At 63.2% G+C, this 15,444-nt stretch overlaps 1 protein-coding gene across 1 annotated transcript; it reads right to left on the bottom strand.

The window, feature by feature from the left end:
• Positions 1-39: 39 nt before the first annotated feature.
• On the bottom strand, positions 40-13,906 carry VTJ83DRAFT_573 (uncharacterized protein; the record flags this gene model as incomplete). The annotated part of the gene is made up of 2 exons (XM_071012362.1): positions 40-165; positions 266-13,906. The coding sequence occupies 2 exons, from the start codon at positions 13,904-13,906 to the stop codon at positions 40-42; spliced, it is 13,767 nt and encodes a 4,588-aa protein (XP_070869926.1).
• Between the last annotated feature and the right edge of the window lie 1,538 nt (positions 13,907-15,444).

Genomic DNA, 15,444 nt, shown 5'->3' with positions numbered 1-15,444 from the left:
AGTTTCACTTATTCTTCGTCTCATGAAAACAACTTCAATTCATGAACTGTAAACAGAAATCGACGTACCCTCCCCTGCCGCCTCCCGAGGCTCCCCTACCTCATCAGGCAGTGCCGTTCCCGTCGACAGTTCCAGGGAGGGAGACATGGCCGGCTCGGTAATCCCCTGCAACAACGCAATATTAGATGCACGCCCTACAAAAAGCGGCTGCCCATGGCCGCGCATATCAGGCAGGAGGAGGAGTTAGGGAAGTGGAAACACCAACATGAGTACTACTGGCATCTCGGGTGATTGCCTCGATCTCCTCTTGCTCCGTGGCAGCGGGCTCGTCGCAGACGCCTGTACCCTCGCTGCCAGCCTGCCCGGAAGAGAGAGCTGCTGGAGCCTCCGAGATGGGAGCCTCCGAGTTGGCACCGTTGATCTTGTTATCCTCCTCGCCCCTTGTGCTGGCGAGTTCCAGGTGCTCCTCAAGAGGCTCCGCAAAGCTGACACTGTGGCGTTTCTTCTGCTGTTTGCTCGGTGTGGTTGGAACGGTCTTGTCGGCGTCTTGCTCGGGGGAAGTTGTGGCGTCCGGTGCCTGCTTGTCAGAACTGTCTGGCTGCGGCTCGATGAGTCCAGACGGTTCGGACTGCGGCTCTTGCGGTGCCTCAGAAGCGGGGGTCTCGGGTTCTTCAGTCGGCACCCCAGCAGTTACCGGCTCCGGAGCAGGCGAGGTTGTGGGCGCTGTCGAGTCTTGAAGGCTCGCCTCAGCCACGCTCTGGTCTCTACTAACCTCCTCCGTGGGCCCCTGGCTGGCCTTGGCCTTCTTCTTCTTTTTCTTCTTGTTCTTCTTACCCGAGGGGGCCGCGTCTTCCCGGGCCACCTGTTCAGTCTCCTTGGCCGCGTCAGCTGGCCCAGCAGGGTCCTCTTCCACCACCGTAGCAGGGCTCGCGGTCTGCTCCGCTTGCGGCTGCTCCACAGACGCGGAGGAAGGCTCAGGCAGAGACTCCTCCGGTTGTGTCGCCGTTGCGGCAGCAGCTGCGTCATCAGTCTCCGCTTCAACTGCCTTCTTCTTCTTGCGCTTCTTCTTCCCCCTCTTGGCAGCGGGCTCCGCATCTGCAGGCTGGCTGACTGCTACCGAGTCCTCAGGAATAGCCAGGTCGAGGGCAGCGGCCGAAACGGTGGGGTCTTCGTGACCAGCCTCGTCGACAGCTGTCGGTATGGACGATGGGGTCTCTTCCTGGGCTGCGGGCATATCATCCTTGGGGACATCCTCTTGCGCCTCCTCAAACTGTTGCTGTTTATCCGTCTTGGTCGTGCCGTCAGCCGATTCGCCGCCTTCATCAGTTGCGATAGGCGCCTCGGTCGTTGGCGGTTGCTCTTGAGGTTTGTCGTCGTGTGTGCGAATAGTGTCGTCCAGGTCTTCGATCGATGGTTCATCTTCAACTTCCTGCTTTTTCTCGGATTTTTCACGTGTGGCAGATGGTGGCGAGGCAGTCCCCTTTCCAACAATGCCAAAGAGAGAGCCGACACCGCCCGAAAACGATGGGAGGACAGACATGGACGAGCCCCAGATATTCCTCTTCCTCCAAAGCTTTGGCGTCTCAGGAGCTGGCGTCACGTCTGCCTCGTGCTGGTCGCCGGCCTGTTTCTGCTGTTGCTGCTGTCTTTCAGACGCCACAGGCTCGGAGACGGACGTCCGGCGAGACTCCCCGTTCAAACCCGGGGCCTCACCCACGCTGCCGGATCCCGCTTGTTCAAGTGCAGGCTCGGGTTCGCTCCGTGAGACCTCCTTCTTGTCCGCCCTTCCCTTGCCCTTGGTGCTGATGATAGGAACCTCCTTGTTCGCAGCAGCCCGTGTCTCTAAGGTTTGTTCCGTCTGGGCCCTGACTGTGATGGTCTCAAGCACGGGTTGAGCCTCCGCGGCCTTTGCCTTGTCTCGTCTAAGCAGCAGCGGCGAACCCGGATGCCAGTAATCAATCTGAGAGGCCTTGAACTGGCCTCCTCTCCGGCTGCCTAGTAGGAATCCCAGCGTGCCTGGTCGCGGCGGCGAGTGGTCTTGCTGTGAGGAATGGTCATGCTGAGGCTCGTGGAACGTCGATCCAGAGAGATAGGTAGGCGCCTCGGATGCGGCAACGGTCGAAGCGTCCTCGTTGAATGAAGAGACACTCTCGGCCGGGTCATTGTCATCACCAAGGTTGTTGTCGAACTGTAACTTGCCCTCATCCTTCAGCTTGTCTCCCTCAAGGCGCTGAAGATGTACAGATGGGATCGCGTCATCGGCGTGTTGCATGCGAGCAACGACGATTCCTTCGGCCACTGCAGCTACGCTTGCCATTGCTGCCTCGGGCAAGCTGAGGGACTGTATCCGTTTCTCCTCCGCTTCCAGTTCCGCCTCCTTTGCGAGAGCCCGGGCCGTCGTAGGGGAACCGGGGATCTTCTGAGCCTCATTGCGATGAAGCTCTTCATAAGTTGCCGGAGGCTCGTATGGCTGCGACGGGCGCCTTTCCTGGATGACTTCCTGGGCAAAATCCCGCTCTTGAATTGTAGATTCCTGGCTGAGCCTGGAGGGCTCAAAGGATGCGGTAGCTGCGCCATCGACCTGGGTCTCCTCGGGGGAGACATCTTGCTGCTGCTCCAAAAGTGGCGCGGGAGATTTGGGGCGGCTTTCGGGCAGCGGCACCTGATCCGAAGCTGGGCTGTCTTCAACTTGACCGTCCTGCGCAGGAACAGCAGGATGTGATGCGACAAGCTCAGGCTGCGCCTCGACAACTGCGGGCTCGGGCTCAGGCCCAGTAGACTCCGTCTGGGCCTCGACTGCTTCAGACCGGGGCTCACCAGACCCGGGCTCAGTAGGCTCACTCTGAGCTTCGACTGCTTCAGGCTGGGGCTCAGGTTCAGGTTGGACCTCAGCAAGCTCAGATTGCACCTCGACAACCGCGGGCTCGGGCTCGGGCCTGGTAGACTCCGTCTGGGCTTCGACTGCTTCAGGCTGGACCTCAGCAACCTCAGACTGCACCTCGACAACTGCAGGCTCAGGCTCGGGCCTGGAAGGTTCCGTCCGGGCTTCGACTGCTTCAGGTTGGGGCTCGGATTCATGTTGGACCTCAGCGACCTCAGACTGCACCTCGACAACCGCGAGCTCGGGCTCAACGGGTTGTTTTGGGGCTTCGGCTGTTTCAGTCTGGGGCTCAGCAGACCCGGGCTCAGTAGGCTCACTCTGAGCTTTGACTGCTTCAGGTTGGGGCTCAGGTTCAGGTTGGACCTCAGCGACCTCAGACTGCACCTCGACAACCGCGGGCTCGGGCTCGGGCTCGGGCTCAGTCTCAGGCTCAGCAGGTTCTTTCGGGGTTTTGACTGTTTCAGTCTGAGTCTCAGCAAACTCAGGCTCGGCAGGCTCGGTCTGAGGCTCGACTGCTTCAGACTGGGGCTCAGCAATCTGAGACAGCGCTTCGACAACTGCAGGCTCGGGAGGCTCCGCCTGCACTTCGACTGCTTCCGGCTCCGGCTCGACGGATACAGGCTTGGGAGGCTCCACCTCAGCAACTGCGGGTCGGGGCTCAATAATTGAAGGCTCGGGCTCGGGCTCGGTAGGTTCAATCTGGGCTTCAACTGCTTCAGACCGGGGCTTAAGTTCAGGTTCGGCCTCGGCAAGCTCAGATTGAACTTCGGCAACTGCAGGCTCGGGCTCGGGCCCGGCAGGCTCCTTCTGGGCTTCGATCGTTTCAAGCTCCGGCTCGACAGATGCAAGCTTGGTAGGCTCAGAAGGCTCGGTCTGGGCTTCAAGAACTTCAGCCTGGGGCTCGGGTGCAGGCGCAGTCCCGGTTTCAACGGCTTCGGGCTCAGACTTGGTAGGCTCGGGCTCAGTGGGCTCAGGTTGCGCCTCGACAACCAAGGGCTCGGGTTCAGGCGTAGCCCGGGCTTCGATGAGTTCAGGCTGGGACTCAACAGGCTCAGTTTGGGCCTCAGTAGCCTCAGACTGCGCTTCGACAATCGGAGTCTCGGGCTCGGTAAGTTGGGGCTGGTCTTCGATGATTCCAGGGTTGGCATCAGCCACAACAGGCAGATGGTCCTCGACAACCTCAGGCTGCGCCTTGACAACTGTGGATTCGAGCTCTGGCGGCGTGGGCTGAGCTTCGGCAAGTTCAGGCTGAGGCTCAACAGGCTCAGTCTGGGCCTCGGTAGCCTCAGACTGCGCTTCGACAACTGCGGGCCCAGGCTCGGTAGCTTCAGGCTGGTCTTCGACGGCTTCAGGCTTGACATCAACCACCTCAGGCTGCGCCTCGACGACTGTGGGCTCGGGCTCGGCAACTTCAGGCTGGTCGTCTTTGACTACTTCGGGTTGCGCCTCGATGACCGTAGGCTCGAACTCGGTGGCTTCCGGCTGGTCCTCGACCTGAGGTTGATAAGCCTCGACAACTGGGAGCTCAGGCTCGGTAACTTCAGGCTGATCTTCGACGGCTTCAGGATTAGCATCAACAACCGTAGGCTCGGGCTCGGTAACTTCGGGCTGGTTATCAACCTCAGGCTGCGCCTCGACAACCGCGGGCTCGGGCTCGGTAACTTCGGGCTGGTTCTCGACCTCGGGCTGCGCCTCGACAACGGCGGGCCCGACCTCTGTAGGCGTAGGCTGAGCTCCAGCAAGCTCAGGCCGAGGTTCAACAGGCTCATGTTGGGCCTCGACAACTGTAGGCTCAGGCTCGGCAAATTCGGGTTGATTCTCGACCTCCGTCTGCGCCTCGATAACTGCAGGCTCAGACTCGGCGACTTCCGGTTGATTCTCGACCTCAAGCTGATAAACCTCAACAGCTGCAACCTCAGGATTGGCAATTTCAGGCTGCCCCTCAACGACCTCCGTCTGCGCCTCAACAACAGTGGGCTCAGTCTCGGAAGCTTCAGGCTGGTTCTTGAGCTCGGACTGGTCCTCAACAACCTCAGGCTGCGCCTCGACAACCATGGGCTCAGTCTCGGAAGCCTCAGGCTGGTTCTTGAGCTCGGACTGGTCCTCAACAACCTCAGGCTGCGCCTCGACAGCCACTGGCTCGGGCTGGGTAGCTTCCGGTTGATTCTCGACCTCAGGTTGATGAACCTCGACAACTGCAGGCTCAGGCTCGGCAACTTTATGCTGGTCCTCGACAGTGTTGGGCTTAGCATCGACAACCGCGAGCTCGGGCTCGGGCTCGGGTTCGGCAACTTTATGCTGGTCCTCGACAATGTCAGGCTTAGCATCGATAACTGCCAGCTCAGGCTCGGGCTTGGGCTCGACAACTTCCGGTTGATTCTCGACCTCAGGTTGATGAACCTCGACAACTGCGGGCTCAGGCTCGGGCTCGGGCTCGACAACTTCAGGCTGGTCCTCGACAGTGTCAGGCTTAGCATCGACAACTGCCAGCTCAGGTTCGGGCTCGGGCTCGACAACTTCAGGCCGGGGTGCGATGGCTTCAAGTGGGGCCTCGGCAGCTTCAGTTTGGGGCTCCACGACCTCAGGGTGGCCTTCGACCGCCTCAACCGGAGACTCAGAGAACTCAGCGAGCTCAGCAGGAGCTTCTCCGCTCACGCCAGGAGAGCCGGGTCGGCTTCCAGGGAGGGGCTGGGGCTGTGGTTGTTCGCAGACGGCCAGCTCCTCTCCCTTCTCCTCCAGCGTCTGAGCCGCGACCGGTTCGGTAGTCGGTGAGGGAATTGCACAAGCCTCGACGGCTTCCGCAGGAGCAGCGTCGGGTTGAGATGGCGACTCGGGACGAACTTCGGGGAGAGCAGGCGAGTCCTCGAGGATGACAGGCTCTGACCTCTCCAGGACATGCTCGACAGCTGGTTCGGCAACTGCCGAGGAATCGAGAACGGGCTCAACCGTTTCCGCGGGAACAGAGTCTAGCTGGGTCGGTGAATCTGGGCGGCTTTCAGGGATGGCTGGTAGCTCCTCCAAGTTCTCGCTGGGACCAGTCGTCAGGACGGTGACACCCTCCTCCGGGATGGAGGCATGCGCATCAGGGACAGCGACATCCTCTTCCTTGGGGATGACATCGGACGAGGGGATGGCAACCGGGTCCGACTGGAGCTCCTCCGCTGGTACGTTGTCTTCCAGCGTGGGCGAAGCACAGCGACTCTCATGGAGAGGGGCCGGCGTCCCGAAAGTCTCGGAGGCATCGATGTCTTCTGTAGCGGCCGATTCCGCAGCGCTAGCCTCGATCTGCGGGACAGCAGACGAAGACTCAACGTCAGGGACGGGCTGATCATCTTGTCCGGGCGGTTCGACCGGCTCGACAGGGGCAGCGATTGGTTCCTGTGTCGGCGACTCAGGGCGGCTGTCGGGGAGAGCAGGGAGCTGTTCCGCATCCAGATCAATGACGCGCTGAGCGGGAGACAGAGGAGCGAGCTGACTGTCGTTGCTGATCTCTTGGATGGGGCCCGTAAGCGGCTCGGCAGGCAAGGGGTTAAGCTCTTGGGTTGGCGACTCAGGGCGGCTCTCGGGGAGAGCAGGAAGTTGTTCCGTATCCAGATCAACGACGGTTTGGGTTTCAGTGACAATGGCAGGCTCGTCGCTCTGCTCGACTTGTTGGCCTGGCTCCGTGGGGATCGAGGCGGGCAAAGTGACAGGCTCTTGGGCCGGAGATTCAGGGCGGCTCTCGGGGAGAGCAGGAAGTTGTTCCGCATCCAGATCAACGACGGTTTGGGTTTCAGGGACAATGGCAGGCTCGTCGCTCTGCTCGACTTGTTGGCCTGGCTCCGTGGGGATCGAGGCGGGCAAAGTGACAGGCTCCTGGGCCAGAGACTCAGGGCGGCTCTCATCCAGGGCAGGCGGTTGATCCCCTTCGAGATCGGGAATTGGCTCAGCGGCAGGGACAGTCGCGAGCTGGTCATTCTGTTCGACTTTTTCTATCGGATCCGTGAGAGGCTGGGCCGTCGGCTCTTGCGTTGGAGATCTGGGATGGCTCTCAGGCAGTGCCGACAGCTGTTCCACGACCGCGTCGACGACAGGTTGAGCTGAAAGGGGGCTGGCGGGCTGGCCCACCGGAGGCTGGTCCATCGGGGCCGAGAGCACCTCGACAAACGGCTCCTCTGTCCGCGACTCGGGGCGGCTCTCGGGCAGCGGGGGCAACTGTTCTGCATTCAAGTCGAAAACGGGCTGTGTGGGAGGCAAAGCAGCGAGCTGGTCGTCTTGTTCGGCCAATTGTTGCGGGGTCTCGGCGGGCAGAGCAGTGAGACTCCGTGCTGTCAACTCAAGGGAGATGCCAGGCTCGGCAGCGGCCTCGTCCAATGTCGGCGATCCAGGACGACTCTCAGGCAGAGCAGGGAGGTTCTTCAGGTCCAGATCAACTCCCCATTCCTGCGTAGCTGGAACCTTTTCCGCCTGATCATCCTCAACCGTCTCCACCGGCGCAAAAAGAGCCTGTTGAGGTTCGGCGGCCTTGAGCTCCGGGCCTGCTTCGATGGTGGGCGAGGACGGTCGACTCTCCGGCAGCGGTGGAAGGCTCGTCACGTCAGGGAGGCCGTTTGTCGGCTGTTCTTGTTTGGGGATGGGAACCGGGTCCTCCGGCGTGACAGGCTCAGGAGAGACAACTTGCTCAGTGAAGGAAGATACCGGCTGCTCGAGTTCCCGAGACTTCTCGGGAGTCTCCTGGTCGACAAGGCTCTCTGAGAGGGATGGCCCATCGCGAGACTCGACAACAGGGGTAGGCGAGAGCTCCTCCTCCTCAAGCGCAGGGGTGACGGTTCGGCTTTCAGGAAGAGCAGGGAGCTCCCTCAACTCCTCCTCCGCCGGCAGCGATACCACGATTTGCAGCGGTGCCGTGTCCGCCGAGTCCGCCGAGTCGACCGGTTCTTGAGGAGAGACCGATGGGCTTTCCGGTAGCGTGGGCAAGAGCGCGAGCTCTTTGTCACCCGGCAGCACCGAGAAAACGGTGGCAATTGGCACGACGAGATCCTGCTTGGCCTCGCCCTTGTGGAGCAGACCATCCGTTGCCATCAGAGCAGGCAGCTCGGGAACGCTGGCGGCCAGAGCCGGGAGGCTCTCGATCTGGTCGGGGACAAGCTCAAGGCTCCGATCTGACCGTTCACCCTCCACGTCCCTCGACAGCTCCGCCTTCGGAGGGGCCTCCTCCTTGGGAATGGCTGGAGCCGCGGGAGCGGTTGCCTCTCCGGATTCAGCAGGGCGCTGGAGCAGCTCCCCAAACTGCATCTGACCCGTAATCTTCCCCTCATCTTCCTTACTCTTGCCACCATCATGAGCCGCCGAAGGGAAATTGCCCTCAACCTCATCCTCGCCCTCACGCTGGAAAGCCGTCCACAAAGTGCCCGCCGCAGCCGTCGCAGCCGCCGGACCCGCCGTCTTCTCTAACAAAAACAGCGGCTTCAAATCACGGGTGCTATCAAACGACACGGGTCGCCCAGCACGGGAGCGCGGGGCTCTTGAGATAGGGGGCGTGCTTGGACGCGCTTCTGGTGCTGCTGCTGCTGCTGCTTGAGACGACGACGGTCTTGTTTCGACGGGAGATTGAAGCGGGGAGAAGGAACCCGCTCGAGATGCATTCGGAGACGAAGGGAGAGATCCTCCTCCACCGCTGCCGCTGGCGCGGCCGATGAGGAACTGCACGGGCACGGCGGTGCGGCTTGGGGTCTTGGGGGTTTCGATCGGGGCGCTGCGGCGACGGGCGTGGGTGTGAGTAACAGTCGCTGCGCGGTTTCGAGTCCGGGTTTGTTGCTGCTCGGCTGACGGTTCCACGTCCTCGTCGCTATCGGGCAAAGCCGGCAGATCATGGGCAAAGAACGCCTCTTTCCACGAGGAATCACCATTCTTATCGCGTTGCTCCCAAGCAGTAGGTGACCCAGGGCCGCTGGGAGGGAGGGGGAGGAGGTCGCCATACTGGGGGTCGATAGCGGGCTTGATGTCGCGCTTGTTCTGGACGATCTCCGGGTCGATGGCCTGCGAGCTGTAGCTGACGCTGCGTGAGCGAGCCCGCAGCTGCAGCGCAGCCTCCTCCTCCTTCTCCTCCTCCTCATGGGCGGAAGCCTGGGTGGCATTTGGGCGAAGCGCCTCCGCAGCCGAGGTGATCGAGGCCACGAAGGCGCCCACCAAGCCGGCACCTGCGCCAAAGGTGCCGGCATTAGCTAAAAAAGAACGCTTGTCCGAGTCGTTCTGCGCGGTGTCGTCGTGATGCTCGCTGGTGCCATTGCTATCATTGGTGCCGCCGTTGGTTGGGAGCGAGACGGTAGAGCGCGTTCTCTCGCGGAGGTGACCGTTGGTGCGCTCGAGTTCGAGCTTGCCGGCAGGACCCGACGCCGCGAAGCTCACCTCGCGATCGGCCTGCCGGAAGGAGCCCTCATCTGGTCGATCCGGCGGTTCGTGTTGTTCCGGGATGTCGACCGCATCGTTGAAGCTTTTGCGATGGCTCTTCCGGCTCTTCCTGCTGCCTGCGCTGGCAATCGACGCTTCAGATGCGCCGGAGCCACGCCTGGACTTGCGCGTGGACCTTGGCGACTCATCAGGAGCTCGCTCGTCCACCGCCTCGGCCGCGACGGTCCTGACGGCGTCACCAGACCGGGCCTTGGCATCATCCAGCTTGACGCGCTCTTCAGGCTCAACCCGGCGTAGGCCCTTCTCCTTGGGCGCAGCTTCAACGCCCGCATCCGGCACGGTCTCGACGGATGGTAGCTCGTAAAAGGGCTCGTTGGAACCCCGGGGTGAGTCGCGGCGTCGGAAGGCGGGATTCTTAATGACAATGTTGGGATCAAAGCCAGAGCTCTCCAACCCGGCAGCGACGGCGGCTGCGAAATCAAGATCGTCTCCAAAGGAGCCAGAGACCGGAGGGACCGGGGCAGCCTGAGGGCTGGCAGGCTTCGGCCCGATCGCCGGGGGCTCGTCGTCAAACTCGTAAGGGACTCGCGACCACCGAGGCGGCGTAGAGGGCGTTGGAGAGACGGTTCGCACTGCAGCCGCGTCAGGCGGGGTGGCCGGGGACAGGACCGGCTCTGCCGGCTCCGGCATGGTAGGGGATCGTGGCTCACCCGTGGTGTCCAGCACGGCATTGGTCGTCGGCTGAGCCTCCGGCTTCTGCTCGGGCGCGGCCTCCTCCGCCGCGCGCGGGGCCGGTTTGTCCGCCTGGCCACCGGCACCGCTACCCTCGCCCTCCTCCGTCGCAGCCGCAGCAGCCTTCTGCTCTCTCGACCTCGCTGCCGCACCGGCAACCGCCGCGGCAATCATGCCCCAGGTGTTCTTCTTCTTCTTGAACTTGAACCTCAGCGGGGGCGGCTCCTGGGAAGAATCGCGGGTCTCGGTCTCGACAGCGCGGCCCGTGTCGTAGTCGTCAGGAACCTCAACGAGCTGGCCGCGGGCATTGATGATGAACTTGGGCTTGCGTTCCTCCTTGACGGACTTCTCGTCCTCGGATGCCTCATCCGCCGCCGCGGTAGCCGCCGCCTGTCTCGCCTTCATCTTCTCCAGCGAGGGCGACGTCCGAGGGGTCGGAAGGACGAGGTTGAGCATCGGGCGTTCACGCTCGCACGACGGGTCGCGAGATTTGAAAATGGGCACCATGGCGGGCTCGAGGCCAGGGCCAGCGGGAGGGGCTTGGAACCGGTGGAGGTCGTGGGGCAGGATGATGTTGTCGATGCGGACGTCGGCGTTGGGGCCGTCGTACTTGCTCTTCGTCGGAGGCCGCTTCATCTCGGGAGGGGTGACGATGCGAATGATGGGGTCGTCATGGTCCTCGTACTTATCCACGACCGAGGAGGTCGCGGGCGAGACGCTGCGGGAGCGAATCTCCGACTCTTCGCGCTTCCTCTCGCGGTAGTACTTGTTGGCCTCCTCCAGCACAGGATCTCGGGCCGGCTCGGGGTCCCTGCCTCGCTGGGCCCCGTCGCCAGGGGTGCGGTCGCGTTCGGGACCGGCGGGCTTGTCAGCGTCGTCGGGAACGGCGGCCACGCCGCGATCGCGCTCGAAGCGACCCATCCGATCGTCCTCCTCGCGTGCCCAGTCCGGCTCGACAGTACGAATGACAGGCGTGAGGGGCCGGACAGGGGTGTGGCCGCGAACCGGAGTCGGGAAAGCATCGTCGGCGACCTGATACTGGAACGGGTCGACGGCCGGGGGGGCCTCTCTGCTGCTCGTCGACGGGCCCGGGCCAGCAGGCTCGGTGGGCAGCTTCGACTCGGCCGCATCGGCCTCAGCAAGACGCTTCTTCTCGAGCTCGATCTGCTTCTGGAGGTCCTCGATCATGCGGCGCATTTCTTCGCGCTGAGCACGCCGCTCCTCGCGGCTCGACTTCTTGGCGACAGGCTTCAGGGCCTCCTTGCCCTTGTCCTGGCTGGTCGGCTCTTCAGGGGGGGCGTCGACCACCATCACGACGTCCTTGCCCTTGGAGCGGCGGCTGTTCTCGCGTTCTTGCTCACGGTCGCGGTCACGGTCGCGGTCACGGCTGCTGCGGCTAAAACCGTCATCGCGCGGCTCGCCGCTTCGGTACTTTTCGCGGCCACGTCTGTCGTCCGAGGGGCGGCGCTCTTGCTTGTAGATTATCTCGCGTTCCTCACGCACGCGGCGCTCGTACAAGTCCGGGTCCTCTGGGTAGGTCCGGCGACGGGGCTCCTCGTCGATGGCGGTTTTGCGGTGGCCGTCTTCCTTCTCGTGCCGGCGCTCCGCCTCGGGCTCGTGGTACCGATGACGGTCATCGCGCTTGTCGCGAGGTTCCTCGCGCCCGCTCTGCTTCCGGGTCTCCGACAGGGCAGCGGCGGTGGCTGCGGCTGCTGCTGCGGCCGCCACCGTGGGGGCAGCTGCCGAGGCCACCAGCTCGGCGATGCTCTTGCTGTCCGGGGCCGGCCGGGCATGGCGATCCTCCAGGGCGCGGCGGTCATAGCCGGGATCATACGAGATTCGGCTGTCGCGCTCCTCACGATGGTGGTCACGGTCCCTCGTTTCACGGCGATCGGCGCCCACGGCGGACGGAGCCGGAGCGGTCGCAGGTTCGACGGTGCTCCGCTTGTCGGTGATGACATGAGATTGCCGATCATCATAGCCGCTACGCTTGTCGGAGGGCACGGCATGCGAGTAACGGTGGTCGTCATGGTCGCGACGCCTGTCATCCCGCCTGTCATCTCGCCTGTTGTCCCGCCTGTCATCCCGCCTTTCCTCTCGCCGATCATCCCGCCTGTGATCCTGCCTGTCGTGGTCACGGCGATCGTCACGCCGCTTGTCTTTGCCGCCAGCCAGCGCGCCGGCCAAAAGGGCGCCGGCAGCGGCGCCGATCACGGCAGGCAGGGCGCCAGACGCGACGGTCTCGTCCTTCTTGGACCGGCGTTCACGAGGACTACCATGACGGGCGGGGTGCTCCTTCTCGGCCGAGACGCGCCGGGTTTCGAGCACCTGCGGCGACACGGGGACCCGCGGCTGGGGCGCCTGGAGATCGGGAGGGTGCGAGTACGGCGCCCCCGGCCTGTCCCTGCGGGTCGGAGTGGACGGGGCAGGCGGCGGCGCGGCGTCGAAGCGCGACGGATCCGACGTTGGGACCGGATACACGTCGCGCAGCTTGGTCGCCTCGATGGATGCGCTGTCGGGCTGCGGTGGCGGCGGGTACGCGCCTTCTCCGAAGCCGCAGGGGGTGTTGACGACGCCGCGCAGCGAGTTCACGGGGCCAAACAAGGCCGGGTCGACGACGGAGCTCTTGCGCGCGGGAGGCTGCGCCGTGTACGCGGTGGAAGGGCTCGAGTAGTGGTAGCCGTGGGACGGCCCAGGCATGGGCAAGCTCGAGTCGGAGAACTTGGGCGTGGGGCCGTAGGCGAGATCCGAGTCTCCGTCGCTCGTCGACTCCGAGTCCGAGTCCGAGGTGGACTCCCAATCCGAGTCCGAGTCCTCCTGGCTGTGGTGGGACTTGGAAGGGCGGAGACCCCGAGGCGTGTGACCACGTCCGTGGCCGTGGCCGCTGAGGCGGCTCAGCTCGGAGAGGGCTACGGCGGCAGCGACCATGCCTGTGCGGGAGGGACGCTTCTTGGCAGCGCGCTCCAGGTCCCGGCGGTTCTCGGCGCGGGCCGCCTCGGCGAGCTTCTTCCCGATGGTCCGGATTTCCTCGTCGGTCTGGGCACGGTGGTTCTGGGGCGGACGGCCATCCGGGCCCGGTAGGGGATCGCCACGGGAGGCATGATGGGGCTGCGGAGGGGGGAAGTAGCCGCCAGGCTGCTGGCTGTCTGGGTACTGAGGGTGGTGGTACTGAGGATATGGGGGGTAGTGGGGAGGATATGGCTGCGGAGGGTATTGAGCGTGAGGAGAATACGGCGCGTACTGGGGGTGCTGAGGCGAATACGGCGCGTACTGGGGATGCTGAGGCGAATACGGCGCGTGCTGGGGGTGCTGAGGCGAATACGGCGCGTGCTGGGGGTGTTGAGGCGAGTACGGAGCGTACTGCGGGTGGAGGGGAGGATACGGGGGGTACTGCGGGTGTTGAGGAGGGGGCGGTTGGTGCTGTGGCGAAGACTGGCTGAGGTACTCCTCTCGCTCGGCCTCCTCGCGCTCCAAGGACGACCGCGATACGTAGCCGGCGCCATAGGCCAGGTCGCTCTCAATCGACGAGGAAGACCTGTTCTTGCGACGGAACGAGCGGCGCTTCTTGACCTTCCGGACCGAGGACGAACGGAAGAAGGAGCGGATGCCGAAGCGGCTCTTCCGCGAGACGTTCACCAGCGACGACGAGGTGGACGACGACGATCTCGGCGAGGAGGACGACGACGACGAGGATGACGACGAGGAGGAGGAGCTCGAGTCGGAGCGAGAACGGCGCTTGTCGCGGGCGGTCGTCGATTCAGGCGCAGCCGTGGACGAGCTGGCCGCCGCGGCAGCAGCAACAGCCGCGGCGGCGGCGGCGGCAAGCTGCTCTCTGGAGTGTCGGCGCTCGGCGCGTCGTCGCCGGGAGCTCTCCGGGCTCCGGCGACGAGGATCTCTGATCATGTCGGCGACACAACAAACTTGACGCACACGTCCCTCACGGCCCCGGCATTTGGTTTGGGAGTTTGGGGTTTGTTGTGCTTCACGCGATCCAAGGAGTGAATGATACCCTGCGGTCGTTCACTTGGAACGTGGAGAAGAGGGATCCAAAACAGTCGAGATAGAGGCGGTAACCGACAGGGGTGGGTATCGCGTCGACCTCTGCGTGTGAAGGGGGGGGTCGCCAGGTCCGTCCCGTGATGAATTTTGACGTTGATAAAATTGGCGGAGCTGGCGATGGTCGCGATGGTCGCGATGGTGTTGTTGGTGGTGGTGGTGGTGTTGTTGTTGTCGTCTGAATGTTTTGGGGTTTGAAGAACAAGCACAGACAAGCACAACCTGGGCTGGGCACAAGAGCGTGGATCCGTCTGAAGTGGACGACGGGTGGATTGGCCCGGGGGGGGAACCTGAGTGGGTGGGGGGAGGGCCCGGGGGTGGGTTCCAGGGTTTTGGTCGGGTTGGCTTGTTTAGTTTTTGAAGGTGGCTGGGGTCTCGTGGAAGCGCTTCCCGGCCCTCAGCGTTGCTGCCGTTCGCCACCGTCTGCCTGGCCAACAAAGCTGGAGCTTCTGGAGGTCCCTCAAGCCCCGGTCGCTGATCCGTTCTCTTGGCAGCCCGAGCAGAAAAGACGGGAGTGGAGGGTGGGCCGAGGTGGGCTCTGGTCTTGACTGTGTATAGTTAGTAGGTTCCAGCCTGAGAGGCCAAGGTTCTGCCGGGGGCTTTCCTCAGGTCCCCCTCGTCCCGTCTTCTTTCGCCTTCACGTGTTGCCCAAACTGCGCATAGACACTAACTACCTACCCAGCACGCGAAGGTCAATCGGTCAGTGGTAGGTGTGTGTTAGGGTGTGCTTTCCTCCCGCCTTTCCGGCCGGAGGGTCATCTTTCCGTCCTCCTCCTCCTCTTCTTCTTCTTCCTCCTCCCCCTCCTCCTCCTCCTTCCCTTCCTCTCTCACCTTCCGTCTCGCTGTCTCGTCTGAACCGATGCCCCCGTTGGCCCATCTCCACTTTCCCGCCCTGCACTTCAGCGGCGTTGGAAGCTGTAACCCGGGCAGAGGGGCGCCGTGATTGGCTGAAGCTGTCGTCAACAACCCTCCTGCTGCCCCACCCACCTTTATCGCCCTCCAACGAGATCGATGCGCCTTGGTCCTCCTCCGTGGCCTTCTTCCACGACCGACGAGTCACAGGTCGCAACAGCATCTCTACCTGCAGGCCGCCAAACCCAACTCACCGCTCGCCCGATGGATCTTCATGCATCCTGCCTTTTCCGAGATGCTGTCGTGTTCACGCGCCTCGTTGGCCGCATGGCCCGGCATTTCTGCCGTTTCTGCGGCCCTTTCTCGTCTTGTCCTATTTTCCCTGCATCGCGTCTGACGACATCCCCGCGCACCACGTAACTAGCCTTATCCGAATCCAGTCGATGGGCGTGGCATGGGCTTTGCCATTGGCGTTTCCCTTCTCCAACGACCTGGACCATTTGGACCATCTGGCGTTTCCCTACGCTCTTCAT

The sequence above is a fragment of the Remersonia thermophila genome, chromosome 1 (genome assembly GCF_042764415.1).
Source record: "Remersonia thermophila strain ATCC 22073 chromosome 1, whole genome shotgun sequence".
Classification (NCBI taxonomy): Eukaryota; Fungi; Ascomycota; class Sordariomycetes; order Sordariales; family Chaetomiaceae; genus Remersonia; species Remersonia thermophila.
This window is presented reverse-complemented; position numbering and strand designations above follow the sequence as displayed.